At 36.9% G+C, this 16,796-nt stretch overlaps 1 protein-coding gene across 1 annotated transcript in view; it reads left to right on the top strand.

The window, feature by feature from the left end:
- The window catches only part of kcnh8 (potassium voltage-gated channel, subfamily H (eag-related), member 8), a gene marked incomplete at both ends in the record, with an annotated part of 29,857 nt that overhangs the window by 6,001 nt on the left and 7,060 nt on the right, over nt 1-16,796 (top strand). Inside the window, 9 exons of the mRNA XM_079485055.1 lie at nt 755-988; nt 2,757-2,888; nt 6,963-7,093; nt 7,181-7,415; nt 7,846-8,003; nt 11,211-11,415; nt 13,166-13,384; nt 14,641-14,840; nt 15,609-15,858. Of these exons, the coding sequence (XP_079341181.1) occupies nt 755-988; nt 2,757-2,888; nt 6,963-7,093; nt 7,181-7,415; nt 7,846-8,003; nt 11,211-11,415; nt 13,166-13,384; nt 14,641-14,840; nt 15,609-15,858 (1,764 nt within the window). The remainder of the gene's footprint in view (nt 1-754; nt 989-2,756; nt 2,889-6,962; nt 7,094-7,180; nt 7,416-7,845; nt 8,004-11,210; nt 11,416-13,165; nt 13,385-14,640; nt 14,841-15,608; nt 15,859-16,796) is intronic.

Raw genomic sequence — 16,796 nt, 5'->3', positions numbered from 1 at the left:
TTCTAGAGATTTAGTCTCAGAGCTATCTTTCTAGACACACTTACATGACAACGTTGTTGTATTCATTTATGTTGTGTAGACGCTATTAATCAATTTTGACACAATTAATTGTCCAAACTATACAACAATTTTGAATACCAAAAGATTTGCGAGGCAGGAAATCGGTCATGTGTTGAAATTGCAGCAAAACAACAGTTTGCACATGAAGCGTTATTGTAGGTCATCTAATCAAAATCGTTTGAACATGCTTGGGATCCCATGATGATCATAATTAATGTTGTAAAGTAATAACTACAAACAATTGTCCAGAAATGTCAAAGTATTAAAAGAAAAAAAATTGGTTTGCTGTAACAGTTTCAGAACTGACAACATGCTGAAAGTGAATTGAGACTTGAAATAAATGTGCCATCAATTATGTCATCGCTCTCTGTGGTGTTGTTCCACCCGTATGACTTTCTTTTGTGGAACAGAGGTGAGAAAGGATGCCTTAAGCCCCCTTCTTTGTAAAAGAACTTGAACATTTACACCCTGAAGATGAGCAAGCATAACAGTTCATTTTGAGCCTGATTTGTTCCCCTTTATAAAATCACACAGGAAATTATGAACTCTGCCAAAATGACTTCTGGTAAAATATCACAGTAAAATATTGCGCGGGCATCTGGTTCAAATTTAATAAGCAATAACAGAGACCATAACCCACAGCATTAGCAGACTAACATTTTTACTTGATGTGATGCTTGTGTGTTTGGAACAGACAGCAACTTCATCCTGGCCAATGCACAAGTGTCCAAAGGCTTTCCCATCGTGTACTGCTCTGATGGATTCTGTGAGCTCACTGGATTTGTGCGCACTGAGGTCATGCAGCAGAGCTGTGCGTGCAAGTTCTTGTATGGACCCGAGACCAGCGAGCACATCATACTCCATGTGGACGCTGCACTTGAGGAGCGGAGCGAGCTCAAAGAGCAGATCATGTTCTACAAAAAGAATGGTGAGGAAAAAAGTAACCAAGGGTCTAAAACTGCAACTAATCCAAATTAAAGTTAAAAGTTTCACCCCAAAACGAAAATTCTGTTATCATTTACTCACCCTCTTATCATTTCAAACCTGTAGGACTTTCTTTCTTATACAGAACACAAAAGAAAGTTTATTTGAAGAAAGTTGGTAACCGAGCTGGCCCCCGTTCACTTCTACTGTGTGGACACAAAACCAATGCAAGTGAATGGGGACCAGTTACCAACATTCTTCGAAATATCTTCTGTGTTTGTGAAAGAAAGTCATACAGGTATTTCACTACCGATGATGCAGAAATAAACTGTGCAGACTTTGTAAAATCTTTAATGAGAGTTTGGTATTTGATTCTGTACATGTGTAGGGTTAAAAAACTTTTGATTGAATTAGCAAGGTAGTAATTTTGAAGGTCGATCTGGTACATCACTAATTATAGGTGGTTAATAAACAACACATTAAAACTAAATCTCTTGCCTGTCAAAGAGGCAGATGGTTTTTATTAGAGTCGGTTTGCCAAAGGCACCAGAGAGAGACTCTGAAGTCAGATTAAAATCTACAGTCCAGCAGGTGCGGAGGTTCATTTGTGGAAATGATGATGACTTTGAAAAGCTATGGAGTCATGCTACCCAACAATATCAGCTTAGCCATCACAATTTTTTTGTGCGAAATTTAACATGTTATTTTTCTTTTAGTAAAAAGCAGTATGTGCCGTGGTAACACCATGTTTTTGGACATGTACTATGGTAGTCCCACAGTATTTTAAGCACTTTCTAAATAATTTGATCATTCAGTACCATAGTACACATCACAATACTATGGTACAGGTTTAAAGGTTTACTTTGTTTAATCAGACCCTGATAGAAATCGAAAATGAAGAATTTAGAGCACATCTGACTGTGGCGTTTTACATCTATCTATTTCTCCCGCACTATTCTCTTTCCTCCTGCTCATTTTCCTTTCCTCCTTTGTTCTATTTTGAATGGAACATCTCCAGCACACTTGTTCTGGAGAGCATTATTATTTCGCTCCTTCTTTCTTCTCCATAATGGTGAGGCTTTATCGTGAGGAAATGAGAGTTTTCACAAAGAATTTACCAGCTGTAAGCAATCAGACAGAATTCCCCCAGAGGCTTCATGTAACGTCTACCGGTGGAGAAATGCAAACACATACAGCGCTGAAAACACGGTTAAACACACATATTAATGGCCGTTCGCACAAATACAGCCACACCGCTCAATACACACCTAGACAAACAAGCACTCTCACATTGGATACCATAAAATTGTCGCTCTTTCTTGTACAATACAATAATAAACACTATGTCAAATAACTGACAGTATGTGCTTAATAGATGGTCACATTTAAATTAATTGTTTATTTACGTCAAAATATTAGTATGACTGAATTAACTACAAATTAACATGCTTGTTTTAACAATATTTTACAGCCTGTTTTCTATTTTTACAGCTCAGTCTCAATAAATGCTTTAATTGGACTAATGGTATATATTGTTTTTATAGTGCATCAATCTCTTTATGTCGTTAAACATTTAAATATTGATAATATTAAATATTATTTATAATAATTATCAAAATAGTGGTAAGATCATCTAGCAAAAGCTTTTCAAGGTAACAACCGTAATTGCTTTTCTTTTTACAGGGTATATACTGCCCAACCATTTTCACGTACCCTATCAAGTGTGTGTTTTTGTGCAAAATCATTATTTTCTTCTCTGCATTCTTCTGCAGGTAGTGTTTTCTGGTGTCTGCTGGATATTGTGCCTATAAAGAATGAGAAAGGAGATGTGGTCCTATTCCTCGCCTCTTTTAAAGATATCACCGACACCAAAGCCAAGTCTATCCTTGAGGAGAAAAAAGAAGGTTAGCACATGATTGATGATATACGCCTTTCTGTGCACTTGGAACAACTAGATGACGATAAATGAAAGAATTTCTCAGAGATGTTCATATGTGCTTGTTTTTGTACGTGCTTGTTAAAGGAAGGTAAGATGAAAAATATCAGTTTATTGCTTGACTAGTAACCCACATTGGATTTGGCCCGAGGTCCAAAGCGTGCCGAGCAGGAAATCCCAATGCAACTGTATTTCCTCACCTTCTTTCTCTCTTGCGCCTTTTCTCATAGTATTCTCTCATTTCTCTCTGTTTTGCTCTCTCTCTCACCCTCTCTTTTCAGATGGCATTTTCACTTTAAGTGTGCTGTAATGGCATGGCAACAACCTAATGTTTATATTACCAAAGTATTTGCAGCACAGCTGCTTATAAAGGAAATGCACAAGGCACATAACTTATGAAAACTGTAAGAGGACACAAGATACAGTGTACATTTATTTTATAAAGATATAACAGATAACAATGAAGACAAAATGTCAGTGTGTCAGATGTTTTTTAGCAGTCATCCTGAATAGGCGGACCTATAACTTTTGACTATTTTGGTAGTTTAAATTTAGCCACACGTCTTCACAACGGTGAATCACATCACACACGCTCTCAGGAACATTTATACAATTGATCTTTCGCCGCTATATCCTCTAAAATCTTTATTTAGCGCCAAACGCGCTTCATTTGAACCCTTGTAGCAAACATAAAAACAAAGCATTTGTATCCATCAGTCTGTTTACTGTTTGCTTTATGTCTCCATCCTTTCTACCAGATTTGTGATATTTTATTAACAATAACGTTTCTATCTACATTTAGCATTAGCATTATTAGTCAGCATGTTAACATTTGTGCACCTTGTGAAAACCCAGGCTAACGTCTCACAATCGAATTGATTATAAAAAGCATCAACGATCAATTTCAAGCATTGATTTTTGCATATTGCATAAGATTTTTGCATAAGATATTGCTATATTTTCGCAGCATATTCTGTAGGATGATTTTATGAAGGTCTTTTGCTGGATTTTTACAAGCAGGTTCACATTTTGTAATGAACAATATTTTAATTGGGAAATTATTTAAAGATACTTATGAAAGTGAAAAGGTGACAATGGCATGGAAAAGCTAATGCAGTTAGGTAAGATTTTAATTGTTACATTACATTTGTTCTTTGCATGTAGTCCGTAGTTCTTTTTAATTCACAAATATTAATTATAAAACTTTTATTAAGAGGGCATTCCCTCTTATATAGTCTATACCTAGGCTCAAAATATAAAATAAATGGCCTGATAAAAGATCATATCTTTTATACAGTATATCCAAGTGGGCTAAATTTATTCAATTATTTAAAAAAAACAATTTGTCCGGACCTTCGTTTGGAAGAAAATATAAAGACCGGACCTCTTGGAACTTTAATTAGATACCCGTTTAATAGCATAATAAGAATTTATAGACAGAGCTGTCAGCTATGATTTCATTGGAAATGTCAGTTTCACATTTGACTTTAACACGGCCCACCCCAAAATTAAACTCTGTCATCATTTACTCCCCTCAAACATGTATGACTTCCGCAAGCACAAAAGAAGATATTTTTGTAAGTAAATAACCGCGGTACGTATTCCCTTCACATTTTTGGATCATTTTTTATCTTTTATTCCAGATTTGACATATCGAAAATTATTAGATTAGATTCAACTTTATTGTCATTACACATATACAAGTACAGTGTAACGAAATGTAGTTAACCAGAAGTGCAGTTAGCAAGTGCAGGATATATAGTTAGAATAAATACAGAAAACAATATGAGAGAATATAATACAGTGGGCATGGACTATAAAAATATTTTGCAGTAGGAATGTTCTATGAAAATATGACAGTAGGTATATACTATGAACAATATATACAGATGGCTATATACTATGAACATTAATGTACAGGTGCATATGAACAGATAATAATTTAGACTAAAATAGTGCAAGTGACTTAGGTATGCATAAATTATTGACATTGGCTATTAAAGTTGCAGTGCAATAGGTGAGTTAATGCAGTTGTTGAAGTTACAGTGCAGTGGGTGAGTTAATGCAGTTATTAAAGTTATGGTGGAGTATACGAGTTAACATAATCATATTGAGACATAATCTTGCGATTTTGTTCATTCTGACCTATACATTTGAAGATTTTGCTCTTTCCTTAACCAATTGCAATAAAAAGGCGCTATACTTGCATCATGACTGGAAATAGCTTGCAGAAAGTATTCCCAATTTGACAGAGTAGTGAGCTTTTCTATCACTCACTGTCTCTCATACTGTGGCAGACATGTACGGAGCTGCTAACACAGCAGTCTTTACATCCCCTAGCAGTTTTTCATTGTTTGGTACCCTATTAAAAATGTAGTGTGTATGGTAAGATTAGCTGTAGAAAAGGGGTCCTTATTGTCTGCATTTTGTTTAAAAAATGCAGTTCTGTTTTATTATTGCTTTGATCGCAGTGTAAGCGCAGCCCTGTGTCAGCCATGTTTTCACGTCTCTCTCTGATTCGCTGTGAGTGTGACCTGAGCTGCTAGTAAATTGCGAGTAGGTTTATTATGATCTATAATAAGTGTTATGCCACCGGACTCCCTGCTGACTTGAGTCTTTATGGATAAGTTTCTGGTTTCCGTCATCCCTATTCGTAACTGGGCCGGCAGGCTAATACGATCTCTATCCTCCTCTAATCACCAGCTCTCTCGCTCACTCTCTCTTTTCCCAGCCCTTCATCTTTCGCTCTACCTCTCTCTCTCTCCGTCTCTCCATCCATCCCGTTTTTCTCCAGCTCTTGCTCTGGTTTCCCTTGGTACCTTGTTCGGCAGGGTTGCAATGAGTGACATTTTCCCCTGTTGCCCTTGGCGATTGAGACTGGCAGCCAAGCTGTCTTCTCGTTTCCTCAGCTGGTTGATTTGAAAATACTACACGCTACGCAATCGCATACAGGCACAAACTGGCGCCAATATCCACAGAAGGTTGTTGCGCGTTGTCTTTTACACTGTAACCATTGCACGGTCGTAATCCGTAATCGTAATGACATTTATTTAGTTGTTCTGTTTGCTTCCTGCTAAAGATTTGCTGTCACAGTTAAAGCCTATTCTTGTATAGATGTATGCAGGGTAAGAAACAAAGAAACTGGCAATACATAATCCCTCAAATGATAAATTCCACCTGTTTTGGGCTAGCAAAAGTAAATCATACGTGGCTAGGTTGTTTGTTTGTTTTTGGTTGTACTGTGCTGTTGGCTATTTAAAAAAAACAAGGCTTTGACATGTCCCATCCGACTTCCTGTTTAAAATGGAAATACGTCAACTCAGGACAATTCACGTGGTCTTTAAACTCCCTTGACTGTTTTGGCTCAGCAAAATCAAATTAAGCAAGTGTACTAATAACCAAGCCCCTAATTCAAACAGATGTGCCCAATATTAAAACGCAGCGTTCTGGCATGTCATGTAACTTTTTTGTTTCTCAGTTGTCCAGGTCAAAAGAATCTTAGTCACAATCCTTAATTTATTTTATTTATTATTTTGCATAAAACAGGCCTTTGAGTACTAAAGGAATTACCATAGGAAAGTTTATATTGTTGTTTGATGTGGGTGTATTGGTATATTCATGAATTTTATTTAGCACAAAACAGAGATGAGCTGTGCCACTTTTGATCTAATTTCTCTTACCTAACAAACGAATACCTCTTTTTCAATTTCAGGATGTCTGTTATCTACCAAAATTAGAAGAAAAAGCATTTTACAGGTCATAGAAATATGTCTCAAAGAAAGTGAAATGTAAATATACTTCTAAGCAATACAAAATCTTATCCATCTTCTAAAGTCCAATCACAGGCAGCTGCACAAATATACTGTGCATGATTCTTTAGCGGTGGTTCTTTTAAATATACGATGTCATGTGACTCAAATTATGCACAGTTTTCCGGATTAATGGGGCAACACATCTTACCCCCATTCTTCCCTGTGTTCCTGATGGATTGTATCCCACAATGCCCTTGACTTTCATAACCACAATCTAACCCTTTCACCAGAGTGCCGACGCGAGAAAGTCAAGGGTGGCTCTCCGTTTGGCTCCACTCGACTGCGATCCAGCACAGTTCTGTACCAGATTTCAGGACATCTGCACAACCGTCAAAAACAGAGTAAAATAAAAATTAACAAGGTAAGATCGTTCAGACACTTACAATGGAGAAAAAACAGCCAGACAAAGAACAACCAATTCATCTTTTTTTGTTTGCCATGGAAACAGAATGTGTTTGGTGATCCACCGGCTCTTCCTGAATATAAAGTTGCTGATGCCAAGAAGTCAAGATTTATTCTGCTCCACTTTAGCACCTTCAAAGCAGGCTGGGATTGGCTGATTCTTCTGGCTACGTTCTATGTCGCTGTGACCGTGCCGTATAACGTCTGTTTTATTGGCGATCAAGACTTGACTCGTAGCACCACGGTCACCGACATTGCAGTCGAGATTCTTTTTATTATAGGTAAGTGAATGCAATTTTGAGAGTTGACAGTGTACACATCACATCGACAGGACATAAACATGGTTAATTTTGTAATTGCATAAACAACCATTTGAAAAGATGTAGTTTATATAGTTTAAACTGTAATTTGTATAGGTGGATAAGCTATGCATTGTGTTTAAAAGTTCTGTTCTGTGAACTTAACTTTGGCTCTATGACTTTAATAATGCTTCTTTTGTAAATGCATTGTAAATACATCATGTTCAGTATTTGATGACAGCACATGAATATTTCATGTTTCTATTGTTGCTCTCTAATAAGCCTCTATTAATATATTGCTGCCAGAAAATCATTTTTGCAATAAAAGCCAGAATGGACACACCGTCATTCATTGAAATGATGCTGATGGTGTACTTTGTGTAGACGCAGACTCTGTTTGTCACTTCTCCAGACATAGTGTTCAGTTTCCGCACCACGTACGTGAGCAAGTCGGGCCAGGTGATCTTCGACGCACGACAGATCTGCATCCATTACATGACCACCTGGTTCATCATCGACCTGGTTGCCGCTCTACCCTTTGATCTTCTTTATGCTTTTAAAGTCAGCGTGGTGAGTAATGCATATTTTTAAAGATACATAACAAATGTTGCGGAACAAACCTGTGGGATGGTTTCAAATGCATTTTGAATGGATTACATTCATATGATATTGCAGATCAGCAGGTCCGCACTGAAATTTATTCTTGCAGAAGCTGTAAACATCCACCATCCCTGGCCTGTTTGTTTATTACACATTTGCTTTCAACTCCTAACGCTAAAAATTAAAAACCCTCAAAGAACTTTACTCACAACAACTTGGTTCTTGTCATTTGGATTCAGTTATTGCTTTTATATTAGTATTGCCTGCTAGATGCAATGGGACATGAATTTAAAGTTGGGTTCACTGCATAGACACCTCGAACGAACACATCTTCTTATTTTTCTTCTACTTTTAATCATTTGAATCTAATTCATGGCTTTTTACAAACATTAGATATTTAGATATCACAGAGGAGATATTTGACACGTCAATTTTTTCTCCTTGACATCGAGAAGAAAGAAGAATAAACGGAAACGTTTGCTCAAAGGTCCAATGTGAAATTTTTTGGAGGATATAATGACAGAAATGCAATATGATATACATAACTATGTCTTAAGAGGTGTTTAAATAATGTACCTTACATAATGTGATCCTGACAATATTATTAAATATTTCAATCTAAACTTACATTTTTTATTTAGTTTACCCAAACCCAGATTATTTAATGGCTAATCTATGTTCATTTAACAGCTCAATATTTCAAATGTATTTTAGGAATGTACGGTACTCATTCGTTTTTAGCTCGGAGCAAAAAATTTGAACCTACAGAAAAGAATCTGTTTTAGAACAAATTAATATGTGCTCAGCTCCTGTGCTCAACACATTTGCCATTTCCATTCAAAACATTTCCGTAAAGTTGTAAAAAAAATCCCTGTACAGTCACAAACAATCGCTTTCGCTTATTATTTTTAAGCCTCTCTTGCACAGTCTCTTTAACTCAATAATCTGTCTTGCACTTCAGCGTTTAACAAAATATTGAGCAGATACACCCTGCTGAGCTTAACCTGAGTGTGACCCTGAGTGGGTGGACCGTGAAGTCCTTTAGTTGACATCATGAATGTAGAACTTTTAATGAGTGATCCCGTGTTCAGGTACAAATAAAGATGTATAACGGGTGCTGAAATTGGCTGACACCCGCTCTGCCAATTCCTCTACAAAAGCAAAGGTCACAGAGGGTCACAGAGCTAATTCAGAGAAATAGACAGTCAGCTATTCTGGCCAATCCACACTGGCGGGATCGATCAGTGCCACACACGCGCGGTGATGACACATGCGATTATAAAACCATCCCTCTGTATTGCAAAACGCAACAAAAGACTGTTTCATATCAACTGAGGCTTATTAAGAGGGGCAGAGAGAAATACTGTAATATAGACCTTGTGTATCTGTGGTGTTCCTTTAAATCTGTTTAAATGACCTGATCCTTTACTATCCATGCACATCTGCCCTTCAGTGTCAGAATGCACATGACTTTTTATTGAAGCTGTAATTTTTATACTCCGCTATTGGTTTTTTCTATCCCCTGAACCTTCACCTAATCCTAAAATGAAATAACCTTTTTGCTTTTTATTTCTGTAATCATATATTTTATTAAGCTATGTTTTCTTTCTTTTTCCCTTCACCCACCTATACATCATCAGAAGTATGAGTGTATTAGTTGGTAATACACGTTGACATATTACCCAATAAACCTCAGTGTTTGAACTTCTGTCACCGCCTTACCCTCAATTTCACTCTCATGTTATTCTCGACCGGCAGTTAAGTTCAGCCTCCACATTACTAATGGCATTCATGTTCTCATTTCCTTCCATTCTGGGACCATGATCTCTTGATGTTTATTAATATTTGATTGTCAAGTGAAACATTACGGTCGTTGCAACGTGTATTATTATTTAATGCTGCGGGGATGTGAAAATGTGGGCTCTCAAAGGGATTGTCTGTCTGATTATAATAAGAGAGGCTGTGATGAATATAGTCTGTTAGTTACTGCCTGAAGCTCTGGACAAACTCATCAAATCTCTGTGTGTGTGTGCACGAGCATGTGTGTTACTAACCTGGTAGTGTGGTTGTGTGTGAAAGGTAGTACAATGTACAAGTACGGTCTTATTATTATATGTATTTTGTTCTCAGTTTTTTTTTCTCAATTAATCTGTAGCTAGAAAGCCCCCTAATACATACATGCATAGTAGACATAAAGATAATTTTTTATCCTTCTGAATACCTTTACAGAAAAACATATTAGCAGGGCCTAAAATGCATGACAATTTTCTTCCTGCAAAAATTTTATTCCAAAATAAATTTTTGTGTTTTAAATAATATGTATGTTTTTGTGTCATGTATATTTATATGTATATAAAAATGCACAAACATTCATGTATATATTTATGAAATATGTGTAATATTTATTATATTGTACAAAATATATGTAAATATTTGCTATACAGTATATACTGTACATGTATGTGTGAATTTATATATACTGTACATACATATATTATCCAATTAAACACAAACATTTCTTTTGAAATCTTTTAGTCGTCATTAATCCATTTGACGGCCCTAAATGTATTTAAAATGTATAGGCCTGAATATGTGTAAAATAAATCAAAACGTAGACTGTTTTATACCAAATATGTTGGTGGCGGAAAATAGAGTCAAACCTCTAGAGAATAGAAAGATAATGTTAAATTTAATATTGACAAATGCATATAAATGGGAATCTTGTTTTGTTTAGAGGGGTCTGTATTTTCCTTTTTGTGTCCCTCTCCTGCAGTTGATTTCTTATGGTTCATTGTTGTGTTTCATAGTTGGCGGTATACATTATTTTCTTTCACCTGAGAAAGTGTGGTTCTGCATTGTTAAAATTAAGAGAAGAGAGACAATGATGTTAAATCTTCATAATTGGCCCATATGTCTATTTTCAGTTTAATGATCTAAAACATTTTAATGTCATTTTTGACAGACTCCCATTCTTGTACAACCTTTACATTCAGTGGCCTTGAAACATCTGCTAGAAAAATTGAATATTATTTTCACTACAACACCATGTGTATATATATCTGTCAAAGGAACATGAATTAAGAAGCATGTGCACTTCACACACACAAACGCACACTCAGCGAATCTTGAACAGCTTCTGTGAGAATCCCCGAATGACGTATCCTCTGTCTCTGCCAGGTGTCAGTGGTCCATCTGCTGAAAACCGTACGCTTGCTGAGACTCCTGCGTCTGCTGCAGAAGATGGACCGATACTCTCAGCACAGTACGGTGGTACTGACTCTACTCATGTCCATGTTTGCACTTCTGGGTCACTGGATGGCCTGCATCTGGTACATCATCGGCAAGAAAGAGGTGGAGAGCAATGCAGACACGTGGGATATAGGTGAGATTGATAGACAAGCTTTTGGAGACGTTCAAGCATACAAAAACTTCTGTGTGTGTATGTATATATATATATAGTATATACAGTATATATAAGTTCACGCACAAATGAATAGAAATGAAAATAAAAATGTACATGGATTAAAGACGAAAAAAGGATTAAATATAAAAACAATAAGTGTAATACTGCTTTAAATTGTTGTTGTTTAAAAGATAAAAACTATTTATAATATATTAAACATAAATTTTTCCCTAATTTACAGACTAAAATGTCATTCAGTGTAACAATCTTGTCAGGCATATTTACAACAAAAATCAATGTATGACATACAACTAAAAGACTAATTACTTTCATCCCAAATGCTAATTTGTTGTAATTTTACATTTTAAAAAAAATGCCACTATCCTAGGTTTTGTCCGTTTGTCAATAAGATTTCTTTACTAATTTAAAGCATATACAATATATATTTAATATGTACAACTCAGAATAACCATGTTTAAACTTTTACATAAATATTGTGTTACACTGAATGACAATGTAACATTATTTCAACCAAATTTTGACACTTTATTCTCCAAAAACTTAGTTGAAACGATAATGTAGACATTTTATTTACATTTAATGTGTTTTCTATGGACATAAAATCACTTTTGTAAATTTATTTTGACTTAACGTCTTTGACCCACAAGTAGTAGCCACAAGTTATGTTAAACTTTGGACATTTGACATCTTTTTTTCAAACATTTTATTAAAGATGCACTGGCAAAAAATGCACACAACACATGTGCATTTTAGTTACTTCCATCCAAAAATAGACACCGTAAGCACAGTATGTTATCTAATGTGATTTTTAAATTCTGGGTCTGTCTATTGTAATCGTGGTTTAATATGATCTGATCAATTCCTAATTGAACTATTCATGAAATATTCGGAACGGATTGGATAAAATTGCATTATGAACAAAATCTCATACTGCTACCCGAGCAAGAGAGCGACATCAAACCATAATAGAAAGAGCAGAATTGTAAGTTGCAGTAGAATAGAGATAAGACTGACCCTCCTAGATGTGTTTTAGACTGATAGTGGATGTGCCAGAAGAAACACGAGACCGCAAGCAGTCATGTGAGCTACACAAAGGAAAAAAAAGTGGTGAACAGCAACAAAGCAGTCACCCAGACGCCGTGCCGCAGGCCTCCCTCTCCATCTTGTCTGTAGGAGGGGCTGTAATTAGGCCCAGTGTGCCGCTCTGTGGTCCGTAATGACGGGCCGCTACGAAAGTACCAGCATTCCCACTGCCTGGTCCCTGATCAGTATTGATGGAAAGCTGAATCTTCCCCTCAGCCTCCGACGACTGACCCTCGGCCTGCTCTGATGGGCAGTTACTATAGCAACGCTGGAATCTCCTCTCCGGTACCCTGATTTAGAATGTGGGGAATGATGGGTACCTACTTTTCAGAGGGCACAAGGGTTCTTTCATGAAAGATGTTAGAGATGTTATCTAAGCGGGAGGATGTCAGAGTGTGTATCCAAACAATGCTGATTTTAGGAGGATTATTAAAGAATTGTTGTGGTGTGATGTGCTTTTTGGACTGCCATTGTGTACCCAAGTTTACTTAGACCACCCTTCTAAAAAACACCGTGGCAGTACAGTTTTATTTTTTATGTGCCCTTAACTGATCTGTCTTTTTAGCAAAAAACATCTGAAAGTGACACAAGCACAATTATAGCAAGAGTTGTTTTTAATTTTCAGGCTGGCTGCACGAGCTCGGGAAGCGTCTGGAGTCTCCATACGAGGAGGTGGGCACGGGCACGGTCAATGGAACGGTGAGCAATGGACCGTCTTTACGAAGCATCTACATCGCAGCGCTGTATTTCACCCTCAGCAGCCTGACCAGCGTGGGCTTCGGAAACGTCTCTGCCAACACAGACGCAGAGAAGATCTTCTCCATCTGTACCATGCTCATTGGAGGTGTGTGTGTGTAGACAGGTTAAACTTAGGAGACATATTTTGAAATGTTTAAGGACGTGACTAGTCTGAATTATCTTTAAGATCCAAAACTGTGAGCTGTGCGTGTTTGTTGCTTATTTAACTAAAAGTGAGGTAGTGTCTGTGTTATACAAAACAAATGGCTAATAAACAAAAGGATGGATAAATCTCTCTTAAAAAAAACAGTAGATACGCAGTACATGAATTAAGGTCTGTACAATACACACTGTACAATGCACAACATGTGACTCTGTGTGTACGCATGTTTGTCTGTCGATAAATGGGATGATATGAGGCCACACCAGCTGTTTGCATTGAAAATGCATGGCCTTTATTTTATGAAATGTCACCCGTCGCCATGGGGCAGTTCTGTCCCCTTCCCAAACATACAGTTATATCCCATTACACACGCCAACACGTATGTACACATTTAATCTCCACTTGAGTATTACACAGAGAGTTCTTATGGAGAACATGACTTGAAACAGTTCCTTCATAACATCACACTGTCTGTCTGTCTGTATACATCTTTCTATCTACAGTAGTCTGTCTGTCTGTCTGCATGTCTGTCTATCTTTCCATCTACATCTGTCTGTCTGTATGTTTACCCTTATACATCTATCTACAGCCCTGTGTCTGTCCGTCCATCTACATTTATCTACATCTGTCTGTCTATCTAATCTACGGTATCTATCTGTCTACAGCTGTCTGTCTGTTAATCTATCTATCTACATCTATCTACAGCTGTCTGTCTATCCATCTACATCTATCTTCTGCTGTCTGTCTGTCTATCAATCTACATATATCTACTGCTGTCTGTCTGTCTGTCTGTCCGTCTGTCTGTGTCTATCAATCTATGAATCTACGGTATCTGTCTATCTAAAGCTGTCTGTCTGTCTATCCAACATCTTTCTACTACTGTCTGTCTCTCTGTCTACAGCTATCTGTCTGACCGTCCATTCATCTATCTATCCATCCATCCATTTACAGCTGTCTATCTGTCTGTCTGTCTGCCGTCTGTCTGTCTATCTATCCATCTACATTTTATCTATAGCTGTCTGTCTGTCGATCCTATCTACAGTTTGTCATTTTTTATTCATCTTTCTCTTTGTTAGTAAGTGGCAAACATTTGTATATGTATATATTTATCACTAATAAAATAGAAAAAAATTCTGGTACACGTATAGTACTTCTGTGTATTAATGAACAGTATGTGTGTGTAATCATGTGTTTGGCAGCGTTGATGCACGCTCTGGTCTTTGGTAATGTGACGGCCATCATCCAGCGCATGTACTCGCGCTGGTCCTCTTACCACACGCGCACTAAAGACCTGAAGGATTTCATCCGCGTGCACCACCTGCCCCAGAGCCTCAAACAGCGAATGCTGGAATACTTTCAGACCACCTGGTCCGTCAACAACGGGATCGACTCCAACGAGGTAACCCCCATGTCACAGAGTAATACACTGCTGAGCTAAATCATTAGACGGTGCAGAACTCACAGCTGCACTGTTAAAGATCAGCCAACTTCACCTAATGTTAATTATTGGTATATATGGTGCACAGTATTGTTACATTAAACATTCACAGCGACATCTTTAGGGTTGGATTAAAGCTGTAATTTGATCAATTCATGCCGGTTTAATAACATACACAGCCTTGGTAAGGCAAGGAAAGCGCAGATAGACAGTTTGAGGAGGCGGCAACTTCTTGTGTCCTGTCCTTGAGTCCAGGACATTATTCCAGACTTGAGAGAGAGAGAGTGTAAAAAATGAGATAAACATTGTGCTAAATCACAGATTTATGAATAATAGATAGTGAGGCTGATGGCCGGAGAGCAAGAGTAAGAGAAAGACAGGAGACTGGAGAGATGTGTGTGCGTGTGAATGGGAGAGTGAAAGATGTCTTTCGCTCAGGCTGAAGGATGTGTGAAATCTGGAAGGATGAACGGAGCAGATGAAGGGTGGCAGAGGGCAAGAATTAGGGATTACTGGAAAGCAGCCAGGGTAAAAACGTAGAATGTGACACGCTCAGTAAGTTTAATGCAAGTTTATTCAATCTAATATGTTGTAACATAAGGATACAGGTGGTGGTGTAAGTAAATGATAACCTCAACTTTCTCTGTCTATTCCATTTATCATCTCTGCTTATTCATCCCCCTTTAATTTTCTTTTCTTTTTTCTTCACTTCCTGTTCACCCTTTCCAGCTATTAAAGGACTTTCCAGATGAGTTGCGTTCAGACATCGCAATGCATCTAAATAAAGAAATCCTGGAGCTGTCTGTCTTCTCTTCTCTGAGTCGCGGATGTCTCCGTTCTCTCTCCCTGCACATAAAGACATGGTTCTGCGCACCGGGCGAGTATCTGCTGCGGCAGGGAGATGCTCTGCAAGCTCTTTTCTTCGTCTGCTCTGGCTCTATGGAGGTGCTGAAGGACAACATGGTGCTAGCTATCCTCGGTTAGTTTTCACAACATTTCAATTCCGACTGCTAGACGTTTTCTGAATTATATTATTTGCTTGATTAATAACAACGTTTATTGAAGTAATGAGGCCTCTGAAATTGTCAATCCTCTGTCCTTCAAAGACAAATATCACATTTGGATGCTCGGAGAGTCATGTAATGGTGCAAGAGAGCAACAATACATCATCTCAGAATCACATATAAGACGCACATAAATCTTTAGACTGACCATATAGAAATATTAGGACGTTAGCTGTCAAAAGATGGTTGATGACAAATAATTGCTATCCACAAAATGACTGACAGGCAGAAATGATTGTTGCAGAAAGTGTTTTGATAGGCTAAACAAAGAACCTGATCTCAGCCCAAGTTCATTTTTGTTTATAGTTTACAAAATATATGGCTGCCACATGTACAAGTGACATGCTGGGAAGCACCTATCTGTAAGTCTGCAAAATATTAAAAAAATATTAAAATATGGCAATATGTTTATTTCTGTGGTTTGCAATAACTTGATGATTTTAATATTTAGAAAAATGATGTATAGTTAAAGTTTTAGGTTAATGTAGATAGCGGACTGGCAAATCAGAGAGAGTTAATGCTATCTTTTCCCAGAAAGAATGTTGGCTATGTAACTCTAAATATAATTTTTTATAAATTAGTTTTATAAAATTTAAAGTTTTACAAATATTTTGTGATAAAATTTAATTAATTAATTAATTAATTGAACGAATGTTTATTTGTTATTATATAATTATAAATATATTATAAGTTTTCAAAAAGATTTTAACATTATTTAAATATATATATTTTTCACTTAAAGCATTATCGTATTGTATTTAATAAATAAATAAAAATGTTATACATTTGAGCAATATAATGTTTTTAAATATACATGTTTTACTTAAAGCATTACGGTATTGCAGGAGTTTCG

This window comes from Barbatula barbatula (assembly GCF_947034865.1).
Source record: "Barbatula barbatula genome assembly, chromosome: 21".
Classification (NCBI taxonomy): domain Eukaryota; kingdom Metazoa; phylum Chordata; class Actinopteri; order Cypriniformes; family Nemacheilidae; genus Barbatula; species Barbatula barbatula.
This window is presented reverse-complemented; position numbering and strand designations above follow the sequence as displayed.